Genomic DNA, 21,552 nt, shown 5'->3' with positions numbered 1-21,552 from the left:
TCCTTGCCTTAGTGACCCAGGACTCCCTGTCTCCCAGGTGGGGTGGTGTGTCTCTGTGCGGCCGTATGAGTGGGCCTGCCTGCGTTCCCTGATGGTTCGTGCGGGGCACCGTCTTCGTTAAGTGATCAGGTCCTTCTCGCTCTTAATGGACCCACCTGTGCGGGGGTTGCGTCCCGGAGACCGAGCCTCTGCTTCCCTCTTCCGTTCACCTTTTCTTCTACCCTGGATTCTCCTCTGTCCTGTTCCTTTCTTGCTCCCTCGATTCCACTCGGAGCCTGGAGGTCTACCTCTCCTCCTCCGATCCAGCTCTAGTCTGAGTAGGTCGGCGTTCTTCCCCTTCCCTTGGGGGGGACGCCGTTCCTGGCTGCTGTGCCCCGCAGTCCTGGGGATGTAGCCTGTTTGTAGGGTTTCCTTCGCTTGGCATCAGCCCTGTTTCGTCGGGTACTCCTTCTCCGGAGCTTGTTCCCCTTTGGCACCTCTCTTCCTTCCTCTGCACCGCTGGGTCCCGTGGCTGGAACCGTGTCATAATCTGTGTTGGGGCCCGATTATGGCTGTGTGTTGTTATGAGGGCAGTGATGTCACTGACTGAGAATGTGGAGTGTTGGTGTATGTTTGTAGTGCTGGGTTCCACGGGAGTCAGTTGGACCTAATGAACTGGGCTGGGTGGATGTCCCAGTGTTTTCCCTACTGTACAACTACGGAGAATAAATTTACATGTAAACTTACCTTCTGGTTCCTGTGTCTGCGTAGAAGGTGGCTTTGTTTACATCACTGGTAAAGAGGATGGGATGCTTTTGGGAAGGAGCAGCGCAGAGGAACACTGCCTTCCTGAGGTGATGTCCAGCTTCCAAACTGCTTAAGGTGGTGGCTGTGGTGATCTGCAGACCGGGCGGTGTAGGAGTGAAGAAGGTCCATTTGTAGGGCTGAGGAGGCGGGGCCCTGCGTGAGTGTAAGAGTACCATTGTACTATGCTCTTTTCCAGAGGACCAGCGGTTTTGAAGTCTACTGGGGGCTGAGGTGGGCCGGGTGTCCGCTCGGGGCACAGAAGCTTTGAGGTGCAGCTTTGCGTTTAGCGTCCGTTGGCACTGCTTTAAGTGGAGGTTCCCGCAGTGAGGTCGGAGCGGGTGCTGCGCAGTCAGGAGCGGGTCGGCACAGCCTGCTGAGGTAATCCTGCATAATTGTGCTGTTTGGAGCCTGTTGCTCAGTGTAGCGGCACTGGGGTACGGCCGAGGCAGTTAGCGCAATGATTGATGGGCGTGTTGTCCGCTTGGTGCCTGCAAACGGGGTGATGACATCGCAAGGAGGAGGGCCGGCGTTCCAGCATGTCTTGCTGGAACGCAACGCTCTGTAGCAACGCAACTTGAACGCTGAGGGCTGCCGTAAATCTGCGGTCGTTTCGAAAATTGATGTGGATCTGTTGTGGAGAGGCAGAGGGGCCGAAGTGAAGGAGCATGGAACAGCTGTTTCTATGGACGATTGGGGGCCATTCAAGGGGGAACGTTCATGGCAGCAGCAAGTGTACAGTTTTTTGTTGCTGCAGCGGGGTCTGTGGCTGCAGGATGGAAGAACTTGGAAATGTTTGGAGCCTCATTGGGAGCATCGTCGGGAGTTCAACTTAAGGAGGATGCGGCGCTGGAGTTCATCAAGTGTTTTCGCGGCTGGAGAGTGAGATTCTGTTACTGGAGCCGTGGTATGACGCTGTGCTGGAGGGAACTGGACCTGACCTCTGGGGCTTGCACGTCATGGAGGATCTATCAAGTTCAGAGGTCCTGATATGGTAGGTGTCGGGAGAGGCCTGTTATGGTCTAGTTTTATGTACTGCTGTTGTGTTTGTGTCGGAGGCCTCAGGGGTCAAGTCCTAAAAAAAAAAATAAAAAAAAATTGGGGGGCTCATTAACATATCAATAGAATGTGGTGTCTCCAGAAATTGGCATATCAAGTTGCCCTCTGAAAAAAAGAGTGGGGGGACTCCGTCCACCCGCGTGTACCCTCGACTTCAGCCCTGGGTCGCCTGCTGTTTAGGACATTTCTTCTGAGTTTTCAGTCTGGACTCGTGGGTGTGAGTTTCCATTGGCAATTGGAATGCTTTTCACAATGTTTTCATTTGCAGGATGGGTTGAATTGGACATATGGGTGCGGAGATGGCACAGGGACTTTAGCGCCATGTCATTTTTACTTGCCTTGCATTTATTTGCCTTGCATTTCATGGACATGTTGGTGTGGGGTTGGCGAGGGACTTTGTCGCCATGTACTTAATGTCGTGTTTGTTCTGGGGTGGTTGGTTACTGTTGGGATTTTATGTGGTGTTCTGTAGTGTTTGCGTTCGTTTGTAGGGGTGTGCCCCCTGGTGATATCCTGAGTGGCTGGGTGGGCTTAGGGTTTTGTACTAGAATTTTGGAGGGGTGCAGTAGATGGTTAGGTGCAGTCAGTGATTTAAGTGACAGTGAGGTGCTGTTAAGGATTTTGGGACGGTTAGGTGCCGTCAGTAGTGATAGATGGCAGTAAGGTGCTGTCTGTTTTGTGGTTAAGGGGCAGTGAGGTGCTCTTTAGGTTAAGGGGCAGTCTAGGTCTGTTGTGGTTATAGTGTGTTGATGTCTGGTGATAGGCAGGGAGACTGTATGAGTTTGTGGGTCATTGGTTTGGAGTTTTTGAGTTGGACACAGACATGGTGACAACATGTCTGTGTGGGGGTTGAAGTGTGAATGGGTTAGTGTAGTGGTTGTGTGGTGTGGAGTCTCCACTGGGGAAGGACATGTTTACATTTTTTCTTCCATTTAGGTTGTGGTTGTTCATCAGCGGGTTCCTTAGCTGGTGTGGGTGTTCAGGCCTTGGTGATGGTCTGTGGTTATATTCTCGTTTATATTGTGATTTCTGTTTCAGAGCTTGGTGAGAGTTTGGTGGCATGACATTTGGTTTCAGTGGTAGTTGTCTCTGAGCAAGTGTGAGCCATGAAATTTGCTGATGACGATTGGGTGATCTTCCATCTTGGTGTTGAAGCGCATTATTGCTGCATGTGTGTCGTGATCTTGTTTGCAGATTGTGGCTGAGTTTTGAGGCTTAGCTTGCTGAGTGGGTGGCTTGTGGTTTGTTTAAGAGGTCCTGGGTTGCAAGGTTGAGACAGTGGTAAGGAGGGAGTTGTATCATAATCTGCGCTGGGGCCTGAATAAGTGCTATATGGTTGTGTCAGTGGTAAGGAAGAAGATGCGTCATAATGTGTGTTGGGGCCTGATTATGGCTGTGTGTTGTTATGAGGGTAGTGATGTCACTGACTGAGAATGTGGAGTGTTGGTGTATGTTTGTAGTGCTGGGTTCCACGGGAGTCAGTTGGACCTAATGAGCTGGGCTGGGTGGATGTTGCAGTGTTTTCTCTACTGTACAACTACGGAGAATAAACTTGCATGTAAACTTACCTTCTGGTTCCTGGCTCTGCATAGAAGGTGGCTTTGTTTACATCAAACCGCCAGGTCCGTACCGCTTCCTCTGTACGGGGCGAAGTTCTTCCTCACTTTCTAGCGACAGCCGCAACCTCACTCCAGTCAGGTTTAGCATCTGGACCCCCTATGTCCCTCCGTAGCCCTCCGTAGCCCTCAGCAGCCCGGAGCAGAGTCAGGAAGCCTCCAGGACCTCGTTGTGCATCACATGGGTGCTGGATCTTCCTCCCCACGAGCGCAGCCTTCTTCGACATTCGTTATGTGGCTGCCTTTTTGTTCCTGCTAGATGTTTTCTGTCTCGTAAACACCTTCCCGGAGGGTGTCTGTCCTCTCCAGGGGAGGGGGGGAGTAGACGCCTCTGTTTCCCCGGTTTATAGCCTCTGGTGGTGGTGGAATTGCCAGAGGCCACTCGCGAGGATTGAAGCAGCCATCGACGCGGCTATCTTGTGTCGGCGGCCATTTTGGAATGCCATGTGACATTCTTGCTGTGCAAGTGCAGAGACAAAAAGCGCAGGGGAGGGTGGAAGTAGGGGGCAGGGCTGGTGAGGGGAAAGAGGAGGGGGTGAAGTGAAGGAGTGGGCGGTCCATGGGGCCGAGCAAGTGCTGAAGGGAGCCATGAAAGGCAAGTGCAGGGGAGGTTGGAAAGAGAAAAGTGCGATAGATGGGGTGGACCAGAATCTGGCTAGTCCTGGAAGGGTGCCCAAGGGCAAGTGCTTGTAGGGATGCTGGGGGGCCGGACTGTTCAAGGAGGGCCTGGACCCTTTAAGACTCATAAGGGACCAGGCACCAGTCGCAGCGGCAGAGAGACATTAGCACGGGTGGGGCAAAAGGAAGGGGAGGAGAAAAGGAAAGTCTTGCAAAGTTTATGGAACTTAGAAGAACCAGCTAAAGTCAGAGGGGGCAGGGAGGCTATTCCAGAGGGAAACTTCTGCTGAGGAAAGGGATCTACCTCCCACTCTCTGCTTGGAGAATCGTCTGACCGGTAGAGAGTTGCAACTAAAGGAATGGAGAACTCTAGCAGGGAGGTATTTAGGGAGAGAAAGCTGGATGTAGAGGTCCCAAGCCCCAGACAGCCTTGTGGATGATGCGAAGGCTCTTGAATATGTTCCTTGGGTTCACCGGGAGCCAGTGGATAGATTTTAAGGCTGGAGAGATGCAGTCCCTGGTCTTGAGGCCACGGATAAGTCTTGCAGTCCTTTTCTGGATTTATTGAAGAGGGTGCAGGGAAGAAGGGAAGATTGCGGAATAGGCTGTTGCAGTAGTCCAGCCTAGCAGGAACCATAGCCCTGGAGACATTGAGCATCTGGGGGAAGGTGAGGAAAGCTTGAATACCTCTGAGGAGGTGAAGCTGAAAGTTGGACTTCTTGGCAAGGTCTGTGATGTGCGGAGAGAAGGAGAGAGAGGAGTCAAAGTTGATCCCAAGGATTTTAGCCCCGCAAGAGCGTGCGGGAAGGGGACCCAAGGAAGGTGGCCAGAGAGTGGGGGGGAAACGGGGACCTGGTGTTCCAATTAGAAGGTTCTCTGTCTTACTGGCATTAAGGCAGAGATTGTTAGCAAAGCAACATGCCTGAATAGCAGATGGGTAGGGGAGAGGAGAGGGAGGAGGTAGAGGATTGAGGCTTAAAGGAAGGCGGAGTGTCGTGTGAGAAACCGGAGGGTCTCTCACCCACTCGTCTCTGGGGATTTGTCATCCAGATGGCCAGGACATGGCCATCGCTTTTGGTTCTAGTTCCTGGGGGTGGACCAATGTGGGAGGATCACCTGGGTGAGGGATCTTCGGGGATTGGGAGTGGGACACCGGATAGTGAGAAGCGGTATCCCATTCCCATTAACACCATTACGCCATCCTACCAAGTAGGATATTTAGAAACTCTATCCTCCCCTGCCCCCCCCCTTACAACACGAACACTTTCTCAAGGACAGCCTGCTATGACAGAAAACTGACACCCTAGCCGTATACCTGACTTGTCCCAATACAATGGTCAGGCAAGGTCAGGCAATTACTAACCATCACACACACACCTGTCTTCCATTAAGCTTCCCCACAAGGATAAAAGGCGGACCACAAGACCACACTCTGAGCCAGGCAAAACACATGAGGGAACAGTTCCAAGATGGCAGTTTAACAAAAGAAGAAAGACAGCAAAACAGAAGGGGATCGCAAGGAGGGAAATTCCCTTAACCTATTCGACAAGGAACCGTTGCTTTCATGAACCCTCGAGATTGGAAAACGTAAGACCAGGAAAACGGGCTGAAGAATCCTGCATTGTGTGTCGGAAATAACTGGGGCCCTCCCACATCATTAATCGGGGCAGGGAGGATCACCAGCCGCCGTGGTACTGTCCTTGGCTCCAAGAACAAAGCAGCATCAAAGAAACCAACACAGCCAGTGAGTGGGGAACACTGATGCAAGACCGGTCTGTGTTGAAGCCAAGGTTGCAAGCGGCAACATTGCATGGCGAGCACTGGAACGAACATTGTTTGAAATATGCGTCATAAAAGACTGTAGTCAAGTTGAAATACTGATGATTGATTGAACTTTGAAACCAAGATACACTACCCTTGACAGAGTGGTCCGGCGCTGCGTGGGTGCTCAGTCGAAAGTCTCTGTAAGGTATCCAGTTGGGAATTGGCAAAGAGATGGTGAGAAAGAGAGCATATCAAGAATAAAGCAAGCAATTGTGAATCGAAGTGGTCCTGCAACGGGTTGAGCGAAATCCTGCGCACAGTCTAAAGTCTTAGTTTGTGATACCGTAAAAAGAGTTTGTGGCAAAGTAATTAAGTTGATCCAAGCCCGGTATAGGGGGACCCGTGGTGAACAGTGAATCACCCAAGAAGTTGTACACTAGAATCCTGAGGAGAAAATAACTTTTGAATGTATGTTTGTCGCATAAGGTCCTCTGAAATAAGAGACTAGAGACTTTGGCACAGAAGATTTGAACTGCATCCTCATGCTAGAGAAGCCAGAGACTGTGCTAAACTAGAGTATGCCACCTTGACCCGCGCTGAAAACATGGAACATTGAACACTTTTCTTTTGCATAACATTTTTTCCCACATTATTTGTATTTATAAGTAAGGATTGGCAATAGGTTTATTAGTATAGGCCTTTTTTGACAAGACTCCACTAGCACTTTGTTATTATTTGATGATTGTAGCCTGCTCCCATCTTTAGATTAAGATAGGCGTTTTTCAAGCCTGATTGAAGTTCAATAAACACCCTTGAACTGTGATCACCTGTGTCTGTTTTACTGTTTGTTTGTTTTATTTGTAATGCGCACCAAACCCGTAGGTAGCAGGGCGCAGCAATAAGAAGATGCAAAGCTTACAAAGTTTCCAATAGTTCAGTGTCACAACATAATGGTACAGGTAGGGTACAAATAGGGTTACACACAGGCAGGGAATGGGTATCAATGCTCGAGTTACAGATTATATGCAATTCACAACTGTACAATACAATTCTACACGAATATTTACAATGAGATGCAGCGTCAGCTAAGTATATCAATATTGTATATGCCGTAGTGATAATCTGTCCAGCCTTCAGTCAGTTTGAGGTGGGTGATGTACCTTTTTCTAAAATGTAGATAAGGTTGGTCTATTCTCAGTTCGTGGGGCAGGGCGTTCCAGAGTTTTGCAGCCTTCACCGGGAAGCTATTACCACCAGTCTTGGTGAGCCTGAATCTCGGTACTACAAGGCAGTTGGTATTGTTGGCTCTTGTGGGCCTACTAGAAGTTCTTCTAATTAATTTGTCTATTACGTAGGTAGGGGCAGTGTTGTTTAGAGCTTTGTGTCGGGGACGCCATTTTTAACTATTTTATTGTGGGTGGAGAGCCACTTGTGTTGACGCCTAGTCGAAGCATTGTGTACTCTTTTGTTTATACCCAGTGCAGCTCTTAAGGCGTTACTTTGCAGAATTTGTAGCCTCTGGATAATTACTTTGTTTGCAGCACTGTAGGGAGCATTGCAGTAGTCTAATCTAGAGAGGATTAGGGCTCTGGCCAGGATAATGCAGCTGTCATTTGAGAGAAATGGCCCACCGGCTCTAATAAGCTTACATGTGTAAGCTGTGGGAGAGGCCAGCGACTTCACCTGTTTATCAAGGGGCATGGTGGAGTCGAGGTAAAAGCCAAGGGTTTTTACCTCCTTAGAGACCTTGATGATTTTTCCATCGATGGTAAATGAGGAGTATTCATGACCTAGTTTGTTGATATTAGCGGAGTACCTAGGATTAACAACTCTGTCTTGTCGTCATTCAGGCATAGACCGTGGGTGGCCATCCATGCCTGGATGATGAGATACACCCTATTTACCAACGCAAGTCCTTGCAATGATCCCCAGAAAGCGGGAGGAGAATCTGTGTATCATCTGCATAATTATTGTAGGTGATACCCAGAAGGTCTAGATCATCGAACAAAGGTTTGGTAAATATGTTGTACAGAGTGGGGGAAACGCAGGAGCCCTGAGGCACCCCACACAGGATTGGGTTGGGGTCCGCAGCTGCCGATGGGAAGAACACCCTCATGGTTCTCACTCGGGAAGGATTTTATCCATTTGATGGCTTCTGTGGAAAAGTGGGCTGCGGAGTCCAGGTGCCTGCAGAAGACCTTGTGATCCACCAGGTCAAATGCAGCTGAAAGATCAAGTAGCAGGAGCAATGCTGTTTTCCCTTTATCTCTCAGCTCATCAATCTGTGTTTTCAGATCGATCAAGGCAGTTTGTCCAGTGTAACGGGCAGAAACCAGACTGTCTGACCCCTAGAAGTTTATGCTGCTCAAGGTGCTTCTGAATCTTCGTATAGGCGACTTTATCAAGAATTTTAAGTAAAAATGGTACTGTTGTGATAGGACGACAGTTAGTAGCAATAGGTGGATCTAAGGTTTGCTTTTTTAAAAGTGGTAGGACCCAGGATTGTTTTCAATTAGCTGGGATAGAGTCGGAGGAGAATGAGGCATTGTTCAGTTTAGAAATAAATGGGGAAAGGTCTCTTGCAGCATCTTTTATAATCTGTGCTGGGCAGCTATCTCCTTTACAGTTGGAAGGCTTAAGGGATAGGGATAGGATAGTTTTTTTCTACCTCTATAATAGATATTTTAGTAAAGTGGAATCTATTAATCTGTGGGGTAGGTGCATCACTAGGTGGAGGGGTGTTAAGGGAATGAGGTAAGTTTAAAGAGTCTCTTTAGTTTTATTTTATTTTGGAGGGTGTTTATTTTGTTGGCTAAAGCATGTTGGATAGCTGAGCACCAGATCTTATTTTTGTTGCATATGTCGGGTCTAGAGGTTGGGGACTCAAGTTCTTTTAAAATGGTAAATAATTCCTTCATGCTTGAGTTAGATTTGGCAATGCGATCGTTATAGGAATTCCGTTTTGCCAGGCAGACTTCTTTTTTGTAGTGTGCCGCAGTCGTCGTGAGTTTGTTTTTGTTCTCAATGGAGGGACATAATCTCCAGACAGTTTCACATTTTCTCTTCAGTAGACGTAGGTCCTTTAATTGAGGGGTGAACCAGTTGTTAAGGTGGGCTTTTAGCTTTACGTTTTCTTAATTTAAGTGGAGCAATTGTATCCAATGTGGTGAGCATGATTTTGTTATATTCATGCACCAGGGTACTCAGGTCATGATTATCGGGTCATTTGTTGGGGTCTGGTAGTTAGTAAGGTGAAGAACACAAGAGAATGGTCAGTCCAGAGTTGAGGCGTAATGGAGGTGATGATGCTTGTACAATTGTGGTCGACAATACCATGCCTTCCTTACAGTTGTCAGCATAACACTGGACTTGAGTAGAGAAGGTGGAGATCAAGTGGGCCAAGAGGGGGGGCAAGGTAGACGTTGAAGAGCCATGGCAATATGATAGAGCCCTGAGGGACGCCACAGGTAGAGAGTGAGGTGGAGGATAGGTAAGGGCCCAATTGCACTTGGGAGGGCCGGTTTGAAAGGAAGGAGGTCAGCCACGCCAGTGCCCGGTCCGTGATGCCTAGGGTTATCATGGAGACGATTTATGAGGATGGCATGATTGACCGTGTCCATAGGCAGAAGAAAGATCGAGAAGGATCAGAACAGAAGGGGAGTTAGAGTCCAGGTTTGAGAGCAGTTGTCATTGATGTTGGGGAAAATAACATGCATTACATTGTGGATAATAATAAATTGAAGTTATGTTATTGAAATACTTTTGTCTAGAATATGTACATAGATTATATTTACACAAATGGATGTTTGCGTGCATTGACAAGTAGTAAGAAGAAGCAGGCATGGGTTTTCTCTTCTGTAGACAAGCTACCTGTAATTGTGTAATATTGACACCATCTTTGGTTTTGTTATACTGTTTTAATAAAATTAAAGATTCTGATTAAATACAACCACTTTCTTGTCCCAGAATTTTGGGGTGGGATTGTTGTGATGGGTGGTGGTGGATCAAGGGGGGGAAGGGGGGTGGGCGGGAGGTCTGCTCTGTGAAACAATTCATCAGCAAAGACCTGTTTGGTATATCAGTCTAAAGCCATGCAATCGTGCACAACTGCCAATTCATAATCGTGCACCATTATCTTTAATAACATTTTTGGAGATTGGTTAATAAACACATTCAGCCAATCGCACCCATTTACAAAAAGACATACAGCATTGATTTTTCTAAACCTTTCCGCTCAGCCCATCCAAACAATCCAACTTGTCAATCCAATCTTCAGTGTATCTATAACATCATTTAGCATCTATAAAAAAGCAAGGCCTCTCTGTTTTGCTAATGCCTTTTTACAAATAATAGTGACCGTCACTGACGTAGAAAGGGCTGGTTCTTTACTTTTTCTATGTACAGGTTAATCCCATGTACTACTAGGCACAAAAGAAGTAACTGCTTAATTTTTGTTTCTTCAACAGATCAAATATTACAAACCAAACCAAGTTCAAAAAGAAAACTTCAAATCTGAAAGCAAAGGAGGAGTATGAAGCAATACAAGCAAAACGTGCAAAAAAAAGAGAGGTACGTTTTAATCAGCATTGTTTAAGAGTTATAGAGAATTCGTAAACTATAGGCCCTGCACTGAAGTAATTGTCTCACTGTACAGTTTCATGGACAGTACAGCAACATTACACTGCAAACGGATCCCCATCAAGATGGTATGTTTTTCACACAAGCCGCTCTCCAATCCAGTAACACTTGAGAACCAACTCCACTTCCCTTCCTTTTGAATGCTTTGTAAATGAGCAATTACTAGAGGGAAATTTAGTATTGTGATTGTGTCCTTGCAGGGTCGGAGGAGATGCAGTGTGCATTAAAGCTTCTATTTTAAATAGGATCATCAATTTTCAAATATCTCAGGGTCATTAATATATATATATATATATATATATATATATATATATATATATATATATATATATATATAGGCAATAACTGTACCTGTTGCAGTGATTTAACTAGATGCATGAATGTGCACTTCATACAAAAATAAAGTAAGGACAAAACACTTAAAAGTGCTAGAGGGGAGCAAGGTGTTAGCCTTGTCAATGTTGTCCCTTATTATTAATGTTTTCACTTCTGCTTAAATCCCCTCCCATTTTAACCATTGAAGCAATAAAGTCACTTTCATATGTGTATGCAGAGTAAATGTCTTACCGTATTTCTGCTAAGAACCCGGAGTGCGTGTAATTACCGATTATACGATGGCATTGTCTTTTCACTTTCTAACATTGCAACAAATGTAACCGCGAACAATCACAATCTAAGAAGTGTCTATTGAAGTATATTCTGAAGTGTTCTAGTGTAAACGTATGGAGTATTTAAAGTGATTCTGGGGTAAATATAATATATACTTTTATATAAATTAGAAGTGTAAGTGTTTCTTTGATGTACATCTCTAACTGGGTTCACTGTACTTGCCTACAGCTCACATCGTCCTCTTAAAATAAGCCTGACTGCTCTGCCACGCTACCAAGGTTCCAGCAGTAGTACAGACTAACTAAGAGTCGGGGATCTAGAAATCACTGGGATAGTTAACTAAAGTGTTACCTCCAGGTGGGCCTCTAGGAAAACTCCCCTAACAGGCACATAACCAAAACCCCCCCCCCTAGGCTGTCTTTCCCACCTCGCATAACATCTCCTTCATATTTGTACTTCCTATGCCAATAATTGTAGCTTATTGGGGTGCTTTTAGCAAAAAGGTGAGGGAGAAACTATGGTGTATAATGTGCTTGGAAGGTTGCTTTTATTGTTTCGTTTTCAAACACTACATCAAAGAGTGTCCTTCTGAAGCAAAATGAGGCATAGCAAACTAACTGCAATTACAAGATGCAAGACTGTTTTTGTGTCATAGGGAGAGGAGCGTTACCAGTGCGGGTTTATTAGCAAAAAAACCTTTCCCTATGGTCTCTCCTAATTCTAATGTGTCTTTTTAGACCCATGCTAAATATTTGTTTCATGAGTGATGAGGCTCTGTATTTTAAGGTACTCTTTGCTACTAGAACAACACTAATGGTACTATTGAGCAGTCCTACAGTAAAAATCACATTTTGTGCAGAGCGGTTTCACTGATTTGCATGTGTCTGAGCACAAACTGGTGTAGTGCCTGTTTGTTCTCTTCTGTACGGTATGCTCTGGGACACTTCTTATGTTAAATGAGCTATACAACATTGGCTATATTTTAGTGAGCTCTGAATAGCTTCTGGTTGATTCTATGGGGTTTGAGTAATGGGTCAATTAGTGAAGTTTTACTTTGTTCATTGCCAGATTGTTTTCTCATTTGTATCTCTTCCTGTATTGATTTGGGTGGGAGGAGGTTGGGGGGGACGAGTGCCTAACTGTCTTGATCTCTGCCTGATGGATTGGGTGGTTTTCTTAATTCAATTACCAGTGAGAATCCTAACCTGGGAGCAATTATAATTATTCTTTTACAACATGATTAATACTGGAGACCAGTTTCTAAGCGCGAGACCTGGATTCAAACCTGTCTGCTATGCTGAGCTATCCTCCTGTCCCAAACTCATTGGAATAGTCTACTTGAGAAATGGGTTACAGCATTAGGTTTCAGAAGAATAGTTACCGTTCTTGCTCTATATTGCTACATTTGAGAGAAAACAACTGACCCTCTAGTTAATAAAGTTCTTCTAGTCCCACTTTAATCCAATAATCCATTTGGAACAGAGTACATTTGCTTTCATCCTATATGGTTGTGACAATTTTCTTAGTTTCGTAGGACTTGAAAAAAGTAGGTTAAAGAGAAGACAGAGATGCTCAAACTGGGATCAATCACTTACTGATGACCCCTCCATTAAATTGGGCTGCAGGTTCCAGAATATTTCAATGAGCCTTCAAAATACTAGAGTATGATGTTCATTCCTTAACCACAAGAACAATCTGCAATTAGTAATTGCTCCGAAGCAATTTGGAAAGAATTGTACTGTTTTTAAAAACACATTTTATTAATTTTGCAAACAATAAAAACACAAACAATAAGCCATTACCTGATTGGGTGCATCTCATTGGGGAACATCGACATACAGCTATTGGGTGCTGTGGCCCTCAAGGGTGATGTTGTGAATACAAAAGAAAGGACCGACCAAGTGAAAAACCATCATACCTCTATTTCTTACCCCTCTCCCTCCCCCCATATTGTCTGTGCTTTTTCTGGACAACGCAGTACATTGTACACATTTTTTCTAGGGCGATGTGTACATGTCAACCTCCGAGGTCATCCTGCCCAGTCTGGGGTGTTCTACTGCTCCTAATTTGGTGGCGATTTTATTAGGCCAAACAGGGTTGATGGGAACAGCTTTTCATAACGAGCATACGTGGATTCCCCCAGATTGCCAATAGTGGTAGTTTTGGATCCTCTGGTAACACAGTACCCAGAATATTATTCAATTTCTGTAGACATTATCTCAAAAAATGGCATACCTGGGCACAGTCCATGAAGAAAAGTACCTTTCGTGCTTCCACATCTCAAATTATTAGCATGTTCAGTACGCCCCCATTTGAATTGCACTGTGCAGGAGTAATGTACCCTATGGAGCACCTTGAGCTGTATTAGCCGTAACCTTGCTGAGATACTCACTTCCCTAGGGAACATCAGTATCTCGACCCACTCTTATAGCTCAATAGGGCCGACGTCCACCTCTCATCTAGCTTTAAGGCAAAACAGTTCTTGGATCCAAAGGCAGTTATAACCTGATGTAAATTGGATGCGACTTTAGTGGCAGTTGGCTCCAGAAGGATATTCGGCTCTAGGTGGCAGCACTCTGGAATTTCTTGATAGGACTGAAAATGTGTGCCTGGTGTGTATACAAACTGCATTTAGTGATAACGTTCGGTATTGGATAACCCAAAAGTAAGCTACAAGTCAGTAAACGACACCAGCCTACTCTCCCCCACCCATCTGCCAGAGTTAGGATATTCCTTCGCTTCCGTGCTCTAAGGTTCACAATCTTATTGACTTTGGATACATATGCATTCATCCATAGAGGTTGAGCTAGCATCGATATGCACCCCGCCAACCCTATGTATCGGTGTGCATCCTTCCACACACGCATAATATGCTGTCATAGTTGGCTGTGTCAACCTCCTCTGCTCACTGTACAGGGTTTGAGTTGATGAGAGTCCCTTCATCCATGCCCGCTAAGCCTTTGTGTGGTAACGATGGATCCCCATGCAACCAGCGGTTCAGCAGCCCCAGCTGACAAGCCCAGTAGTACCGCCACACACAGGGTAGTCCTATACTTCCCACTCAAACTGAGCATTACAAGGTGGCTAGGGCAATGTGAGGTTCCCTTCCCCCCCCAAACAGGCCTCTCCGGGCCCAATCAATCCTGTCAAGTTCTGATTTGGGTCTTGGGAGTGGAGCGTTCTGGAGCATATAGAGATCTGGGTAGAGTTAACCTCTGGGTAGAGTTAACCTCTTAAACAGGGCAGCAATATTGAGCAGATTCAGCTGAGGAGATTTCCAGTGAATCACATGCTGAAGAAATCTTTCAATAATAGGATACAGATTCCTAGAAAGGAATTCGGCATGGCTAATCCCCACCTGTATGCCCCGATTTTCAAAATTGACCCTGTGTATCTGGTATGGACATCCTTGCGGAATATCACTTTTGGAAAAGAGTGGATTTTTGCCAATCTGCTCTGAGCCCGCCAACTAACTCCTATTGCCTGAGCGTCCGGGTCACTACCAGACAAGATTGTACTGGATTATCCATATAGATCGGACGATTTGTCTGCATACAGAAAGAGACTGTCCTCCACACATGATGGCCACCAGAATCCTAAAGAGTTTTGATCTGATCTTGGTCGTATCGCCAGTGGCTCTATCGCCAATGTGAACATTGTGGCTTAGCTTTGCTCAGTGTGTCTGTCTTTCATTGTCCAGGGTGACATTCCTGAATGTCCCCTGGGCCCAAATTAGCACATCTTGAGCTGCCGCAGACCCTGATGCCGGGAAGTCTTCCTCAGCTGTTTACAAGGCCCTCTCTGCATCCCTGCATTGTCTTTTTCGCTGCCACTAATGAGATAATTTCTCCCCATAGAACAGTTTTATAACCCTTCCAGATTATTGCCAAGCTGTTCACCGTCCCTTCGTTAATAGTGAAATACTCGGCCGTCTTTGAGGTGATATTTTCTACAAAGTCAGGGAAGCCCAAATAGTTGCTGTTGAGATGCCATGATGGTTGGAATTTAGTCCTCCCAGTCTGAGATCAATGAGAAGTGGGGAGTGATCCGATATCCTTCTGGCCAGGAATTTAATTGAAGCAAGCCTGTGCGTATAGCATTGGGGGATTAAAAAAGAATAAATCGTGGACATAGATCAACGTACCCCAGAGAGAATGGAGAAACCCCCGGTCTAAAGATTTGTGGGCGTGTTGGGGTTCCTGCCTCTAAGGTGGGTCTGGTTGAGGACTTGGTCCTTTACTACATTGAAGTCCCTGCCTAGGAAGCAAATATCAGTTTGATGTCTAATAGATCCAGAGCCATTAATGGGATTTGGGGGGGCTTGCGCATGGGTCTTGTTTCGTGAGAAGCCTGAGGGGAAGCAGTTTGTGAATCAGAATGGGAGTGCCCCGGCCCCCATCTGGAGAAACAAGTGTGATGTGCTGTTCTGTAGCTCGATCTGGGAAAGAAATTTAACTCCGACCCAGCCAAGTGTGTCTCAGTAAGAACTACATCTGGCAAGTATCTGTTAAGAAATTGCAGTACCAACCTGCGTTTGATACTGAAGCCCAACCCGTTCATGTTCCAGGTCAAAAACTAGATAAATCTATCTGGCAATGCGGTCCTCGTGCGATTGAGTTAAATATAGTAGCCTGCGTGACCCTGTCTTAGAAGCCATAACCTGAAAACAAAAGGGACATTTTACTGGTGGGACGTCCATGCAAGTGCCCCAATCAAGAACAATTAACCCAAAAACTTCCCCAGCCTTTCCCACACTGTAGTTCACCCAACCTGAAGCACCCGTCACCCAAACATTAAGAAAAATGTTCAAAAACAAACCAATAACTGCTCAGAACATACAGCCAGCAGTGGGGGCATGTACGAACAGCCGGTATCGTGAAGAGCATGTCCTCCATGGCACCCACTCGGGTAGGAAGGGGGACCACTGATGAGTCCCCAGCTCTTCAGCCCGTGTATGCGGATGTCTGTGCCTCCTCCTACCATGCCGGGCGTGTCCAATGCTCTGGATCTGGATGCATGTTGATATTCCTCCAGGTCTTGCCTCACATCTACTCCCCTTGGGTCCTCTTCTTAGGAGGCCAGTGAAGGCCATCGCTTTTTGATCCTGACCCTTGGGGTGGAGAAGCGAGCGTGAATCACCTGGGTGGAGGGTCCTTGGGGATTGGGGATGAGATGGCCTTGGGTGAGATGCGGTATCCCGCATTTCCATTTTGGGAGGAACCCTCTATCCCCCACGCATTTGTGGGGTATTACTACCCCTGTCCTACTGCCCAAGAAAACGTCAAGAAATATTACCCATCTAGAAACTACAGGAAGAGGGTGGGGAAGAGGTTTAAAGATGAGACATGGTATCCCCCTTTTTCATGCCCGTGAACACAAACCTAACCCTCCTCACTGTCTTCATGGGCTACTATAAAACAGCCCCCTTCAATTTTCCTCATTCAACATACCACAGCACTGAGAAGAGGAAGAGGCGACTAGGAGTAGTGAACACCAATGGGTCATTTCACCAATCTAGTACTGAGACGAGGAAGATGCCTACAGAGTATGTCCCTCCTAATTGTAGACAGGCAATGCTAATTGAAAACCCACACCTGCAACCTGTCAAGGAGTTGTAGGTGTATAAGAAAGGGGGAAACCCAGGGACCAACAAGGAGGCCTGTTTTGGGGAGACCAGCAGGGAACCCGTTTTATGAGGAGGCAGCTGTGGTGGGACCTGAGAGGAAGTTAGGATGCTGGCAGACGACCCAGTAGACCCGTGGAGCCCAGGGCGAGTTGGGCTGCCAGAGTTCCACAGGTGTGGGACCCTCTGTTCTGGAAAGATCAGCTGGAGCTGCGAGCAAAGGAGACTGAAGCAAAGGCGCTGCCCACATCCGCAGAAGGGAAGGGATGCAAAGCTGGCGGCAAGTGAGGAGAAACATCCAACCAGTGCTCCTAATGGCTGCTTGTTAGTGAGAAATGCTGAATGAACCAAATGGAATGCCGAATGAACCTAATGACATATGCAAGTTGAAATAAACCCGAAGCACGGGTCGAATAATAATTAAGCGGCAAAATAATTATTCACGAATATTGAATACTAAACTGAAAAAGTGTTATGGGCAAAGCTACGATCTGATGAAAGATAAATATGAAAGCGCCCTTTTGAAAGTACCATTCGAAATAAGAAAGCAAGTACGGCAGTTTGCGAAAGAGCATGACAGAAAGGTAGGAACTAAATAAAACCACCCCGCAATGAACTTTGTGCATAAATACAGTCCTTCAACGTCAAAGACTGGCAGAGGATATATGACACATTGTGGCAAAGCCAAGAGGCTTTGACAAGAGTTTGAACCTTCACCTTGAACCGACAAGGAGAAACTTAAGTGAGTGTGAATCTGTACACAGGGGCAAATACAGAAGAACCTGTATGCGCTGAAGAGCCTATGGCTCCTGGTTGCGCGACCTGTGATGGGTGGACCGTGTGCTCCGACAACTGCGCCTAGACCAGGGAACTCTCAATTGTGAAGGCCAAAGTGAACTGTTAATTCAATACAGGGATGTCGAGTAACTTGTGTTAAACATTTAAAAGACTGAGACCAAGTTGACATGTTGAAGTCTTGGGGGAGGGAATCCCGAGACTTGAACTTTGATGCTGTCTTTAGGACATATCCCTCAAGACCCTTTTCTTTGCAACTGTATTTTCTTGACTTTGGGGAAGGGAACCCCAAGGATTTGTGTTACTGTTTGAACTTGTGGAAGGGGAGTTGAAAAGGAAGCTAGGAGCTGGAAGAACCTCTGAACTTTGTGTGATCACCATTTATTTTATTGTTGACATCACTACACATTGTTTAGCTTTAGTTGTGAGGGCAAGGATACGTTTTAAACAGACAGACTTTTAAAGTTGAATTTTCTGCCCCAGACTTTCCTAAATTTCGTTCAGTTAGGGAAATCCCACCTTAGCATATGGCAAGTTAGACCTTTAGCCATCCTGACATTTGTTATTAAACCATTTTGTTTTGAACTTTTAATCTTGTCTGTCTTTCTTCATGATGCCTTTGCACCTGTTGTCCTCTTGAGTGGCAACCATTTGTGTGTCAAACCGTTCCCAGGCCTCCTGAGGGTTGTTGAAGAGATGGGTGGTCCCTTTTAAAGTACACTTTGAGTTGCGTCAGGAAGAAGAGGGCGTAGCTGGTGCCTTTTGACAGCATTTTCTTCTTAATTGAGTCAAACGATTGTCTGGCTTTTTGCTCTTCACTGTTGTAGTCTGTGAAGAAGGCAACCTTTGACCCATTGTAAGTAATCTGACCTGTAGCTTGTGCCATTTGCAGAAAAATGTTGCGATCTCGGTAGTAACATTTTCGCTATCACAGTGTGTGGTGGTGCACCCAGTGTGGTTCGTGCTGTCTGGATACGGTGCACGCCCTCTATTGAAAAATAATTTGAGTTTCTTAAGCACAATCAAGTCCACCAACCATTGCTCTAGGAAAAGCTCCATACTGGATCCTTCTTTTTTAGGAAGACCCGGGATGCAGAGATTATTATCTGCCCGGTTCTATTAAGTTGTTGCGAATCGTCGACAGATGTGTTCCTTTATTTAATGACATCTTCCAAGTCAATGATGTGCCTGTCTGCCTCCCCGACTCGCAATGACCGTTTGGACAAATCATGCCGCAGTAATGACGCCTCCTAAGAAAGACCATTTATTTTCCCCTGCATCGAGGACCTGAACTTCGATTTGGTGCCTATTTCATCTCAGTGAAAAGGAGCTTCCGGATGACTCCATTTGTCCCCGAGTCGGTAGGCAAAGGGGGTTTAGTGGCATGCGGATTGCAGATTGTGTATTGGTCCATTTTATTTTGGGCGCCTGCCTTTTTCAGCTTGTCTTTCACCATGACTGCAGGAAATTACCCCCCCCCCCCCCCGAACCCAATTCAATATTATGTCTTAGTCTGGTCCACCGTAAGCATCAGGGGTACATTTTCTTTGTTGGCAGGAAAGCCGAAGCCCCGCCAGCCCACACCCCTGGAGAAGAGTCACAGAATAGCTCTGTGGGTCAGCTCACAAGAAAAAGAATGGTGCTAAACAGCACAGAAATGTCTAGTGCCATTCTGCTGCTCCTAGGAGGGGTCACTGTGGCACTCTCCAGGCTATCCAATGGGCAAGTTATGCTGAGTGCCTTTTTTGCCCAACCTCGGTAGCTGTGGTGTCGCCTGCCCACCGATGTTTGTTCCTCTCCCCTGGAGAGTTCTATGGAGTCCGAGGACCCCAGCCAGGTAGTGTATCCAGCGCCCCAAAGGGAGAAAAGCAGATCCTTGTACACAATCACACCAGCAGGCTTTCCTCCTCGTCCACCTTCCAAACGCTCGGCTGTGTTGCAGCATTTATCCTTGGCCCTGGTCACCCTGTGTGACTCTGGCCTGGTTTCCCCACCTCCAGCAAACGTTTCTTTCACTTAGCCCTTCACGCAGGTGAGGCCTCTGCGGCACGCTCCTCCGGTCCTGTCGTGCCTCATCTTTACTGCTCGTAGTTGAGGATATTCTTCGCACTGCAGCCCTGAACCATGGAGTTCGTCTTGCCACGATCCCTGCCAAAGACGCTGGGCTCCGAGCACTCACTGGATGGCCGCAACTTGTTAAGGCAGCGGTCCGTGCATTAAGATGGCACACGGTCTCCAGAGGATTCGATGCCAGCTTGGAGTCACAGCGGTTAAGATCAGGAGACTGTCCGCTTCGCGGACGATGCAAGCATTCCTAGGAATTTGTTACCTCACAGGTTAAATGTACCAGGATACATTAGGCCATGGCAGAGCTGAAAAATCTCACATCTGCATTGCATGGCTGCTCAATAGTGCCCCGAAATGTAAAACATTTTTAATATCCCATTGTGTTCCTCTTATGAAAATTAGCTTCTTTTCTTTATTTCGGGACTAAGAGTAAAATGTATAGATCTGAAAGATCTTTTGTTAGTGTAAACTAGCCTATATTAAATAGGAACTGTAATAAGAATGACATATTAATGTTGTGTGTTTTTTGCGTTTCTGGTCCATTCTCGTATGAGTACTTTGTGCCGCCAATTGGTTTGTAACAGTTTTTAATGATTCAACAGGTCCCTTCTATACTGTCCAAGCTTCCTTAACACTTTACTTGGAATAAGAAAGGTTCACATATTTGCTGCATGGCTATTCTCACTTTTGGTTTTTACTTCCTTTTCAGGAGGCTTTGAAAAGAAATCAAGAAAGGGAAGAAGCACAAAAGCTCTACAAGCAAAAGAAAATGGAGTCCTATAAGATACTAAGCAAGAAGACGAAAAAAGGACAGCCAAACTTAAACCTACAAATGGAATATCTACTTCAGAAAATACAACAAAACAAATAGTCACAGTTGTTCCTTTTTAAATAAGAAACTCTGCATCAGATGCTATACTTCTGCAAGTTCTCATAGGAGAGCAGGTAAAAAATAGCAGAGAACTGCTGTCTGCTCTTTACGAGAGCACATACTGAACGACATTAAAGTATGAGTGAGGAGGCAGCACAGTATCTATAAACAGATGTAATTTGCTTAGAGGGTTTCATTTGTTGGCTAATCAAGGTTTTGCCACATGTGCGGTCCAGAAAGTAAAATGAATGAAATGGTCTATGCCAACTGAAGGAACCGTAGTGTACAGTACTCCATAGTTGCATCTTTTGTGTGAAACACAGCTATTTGAAATGCCAAGAATGAGGGGTGGTTGTACGAATTACAACCATTGCATTACCTGTGGTTCCTAGCTGTGTGCTTTACTGGGGTCATTTGACTTCAGTTGTTTGCTTCCATCAAATGTATATTTTTTTATATTAAACAGTTGTTTGGTTTTTCATTATTTATATACAAGTCATTCATATGTTTTTACTCGCTTCGATATCGCATGAAATGTCTTTAGTAGACATAACGCAGGTAACTAAAAAAAAATGCAACTGCTCTATAAGACCAGCAATACGATACGCAATTCCCTCTTTGACTACAACGTTTGGTAAACCTTCCCTCTTCTGTCTGTCTACTCCCACCTCCATAAGCTGAGATTTAATGTTGTATGAAGTTGATATCTACTCACTCAGTGAAGCATTTCCCGCAGATAGATGACTGAATCCTTCTGCATGCATACAACGTGAAGTCTGGCTATAATTACTGCATTACATGTAGGCTTTTCTTCTTCTGTAAAGTTGCGCTCTGAATTTGATGGTACATGTTGAATAAATATTTTTGATGGCTATGTAACTAAGTTCATTTACTATTTGAGAGACTGTAAAAAGCACCTGGCTTCTGAATAAGCAAAGAAAGATTTAGATGCCCTACAATAGGGCTATTGAAATTGTTTTGAAGTGTGCCCAATTGCTTCCTGTGAAAGCTGAATTTAGAAGTCTACCCAATTGCTTCCTGCTAGAGTTGCATTTAGAAGTGTGCCCAATAACTTCTATATGAGAGTTGAATTTAAAAGTGTGCTCAAT

At 45.7% G+C, this 21,552-nt stretch overlaps 1 protein-coding gene across 1 annotated transcript in view; it reads left to right on the top strand.

The window, feature by feature from the left end:
• CCDC59 (coiled-coil domain containing 59) overlaps positions 1–21,318 on the top strand; it is a 68,508-nt gene extending 47,190 nt beyond the window's left edge. Inside the window, exons 3-4 of the mRNA XM_069629314.1 lie at positions 10,307–10,409; positions 20,282–21,318. Of these exons, the coding sequence (XP_069485415.1) occupies positions 10,307–10,409; positions 20,282–20,443 (265 nt within the window). The 3' untranslated portion in view covers positions 20,444–21,318. The remainder of the gene's footprint in view (positions 1–10,306; positions 10,410–20,281) is intronic.
• The last annotated feature ends 234 nt before the right edge of the window (positions 21,319–21,552 follow it).

This window comes from Ambystoma mexicanum, chromosome 12, assembly GCF_040938575.1.
Source record: "Ambystoma mexicanum isolate Mex_15411 chromosome 12, UKY_AmexF1_1, whole genome shotgun sequence".
NCBI classification, from domain to species: domain Eukaryota; kingdom Metazoa; phylum Chordata; class Amphibia; order Caudata; family Ambystomatidae; genus Ambystoma; species Ambystoma mexicanum.
Note: the sequence above shows the minus strand (reverse complement) of the source record. Positions and strands in the feature narration are given on the sequence as shown.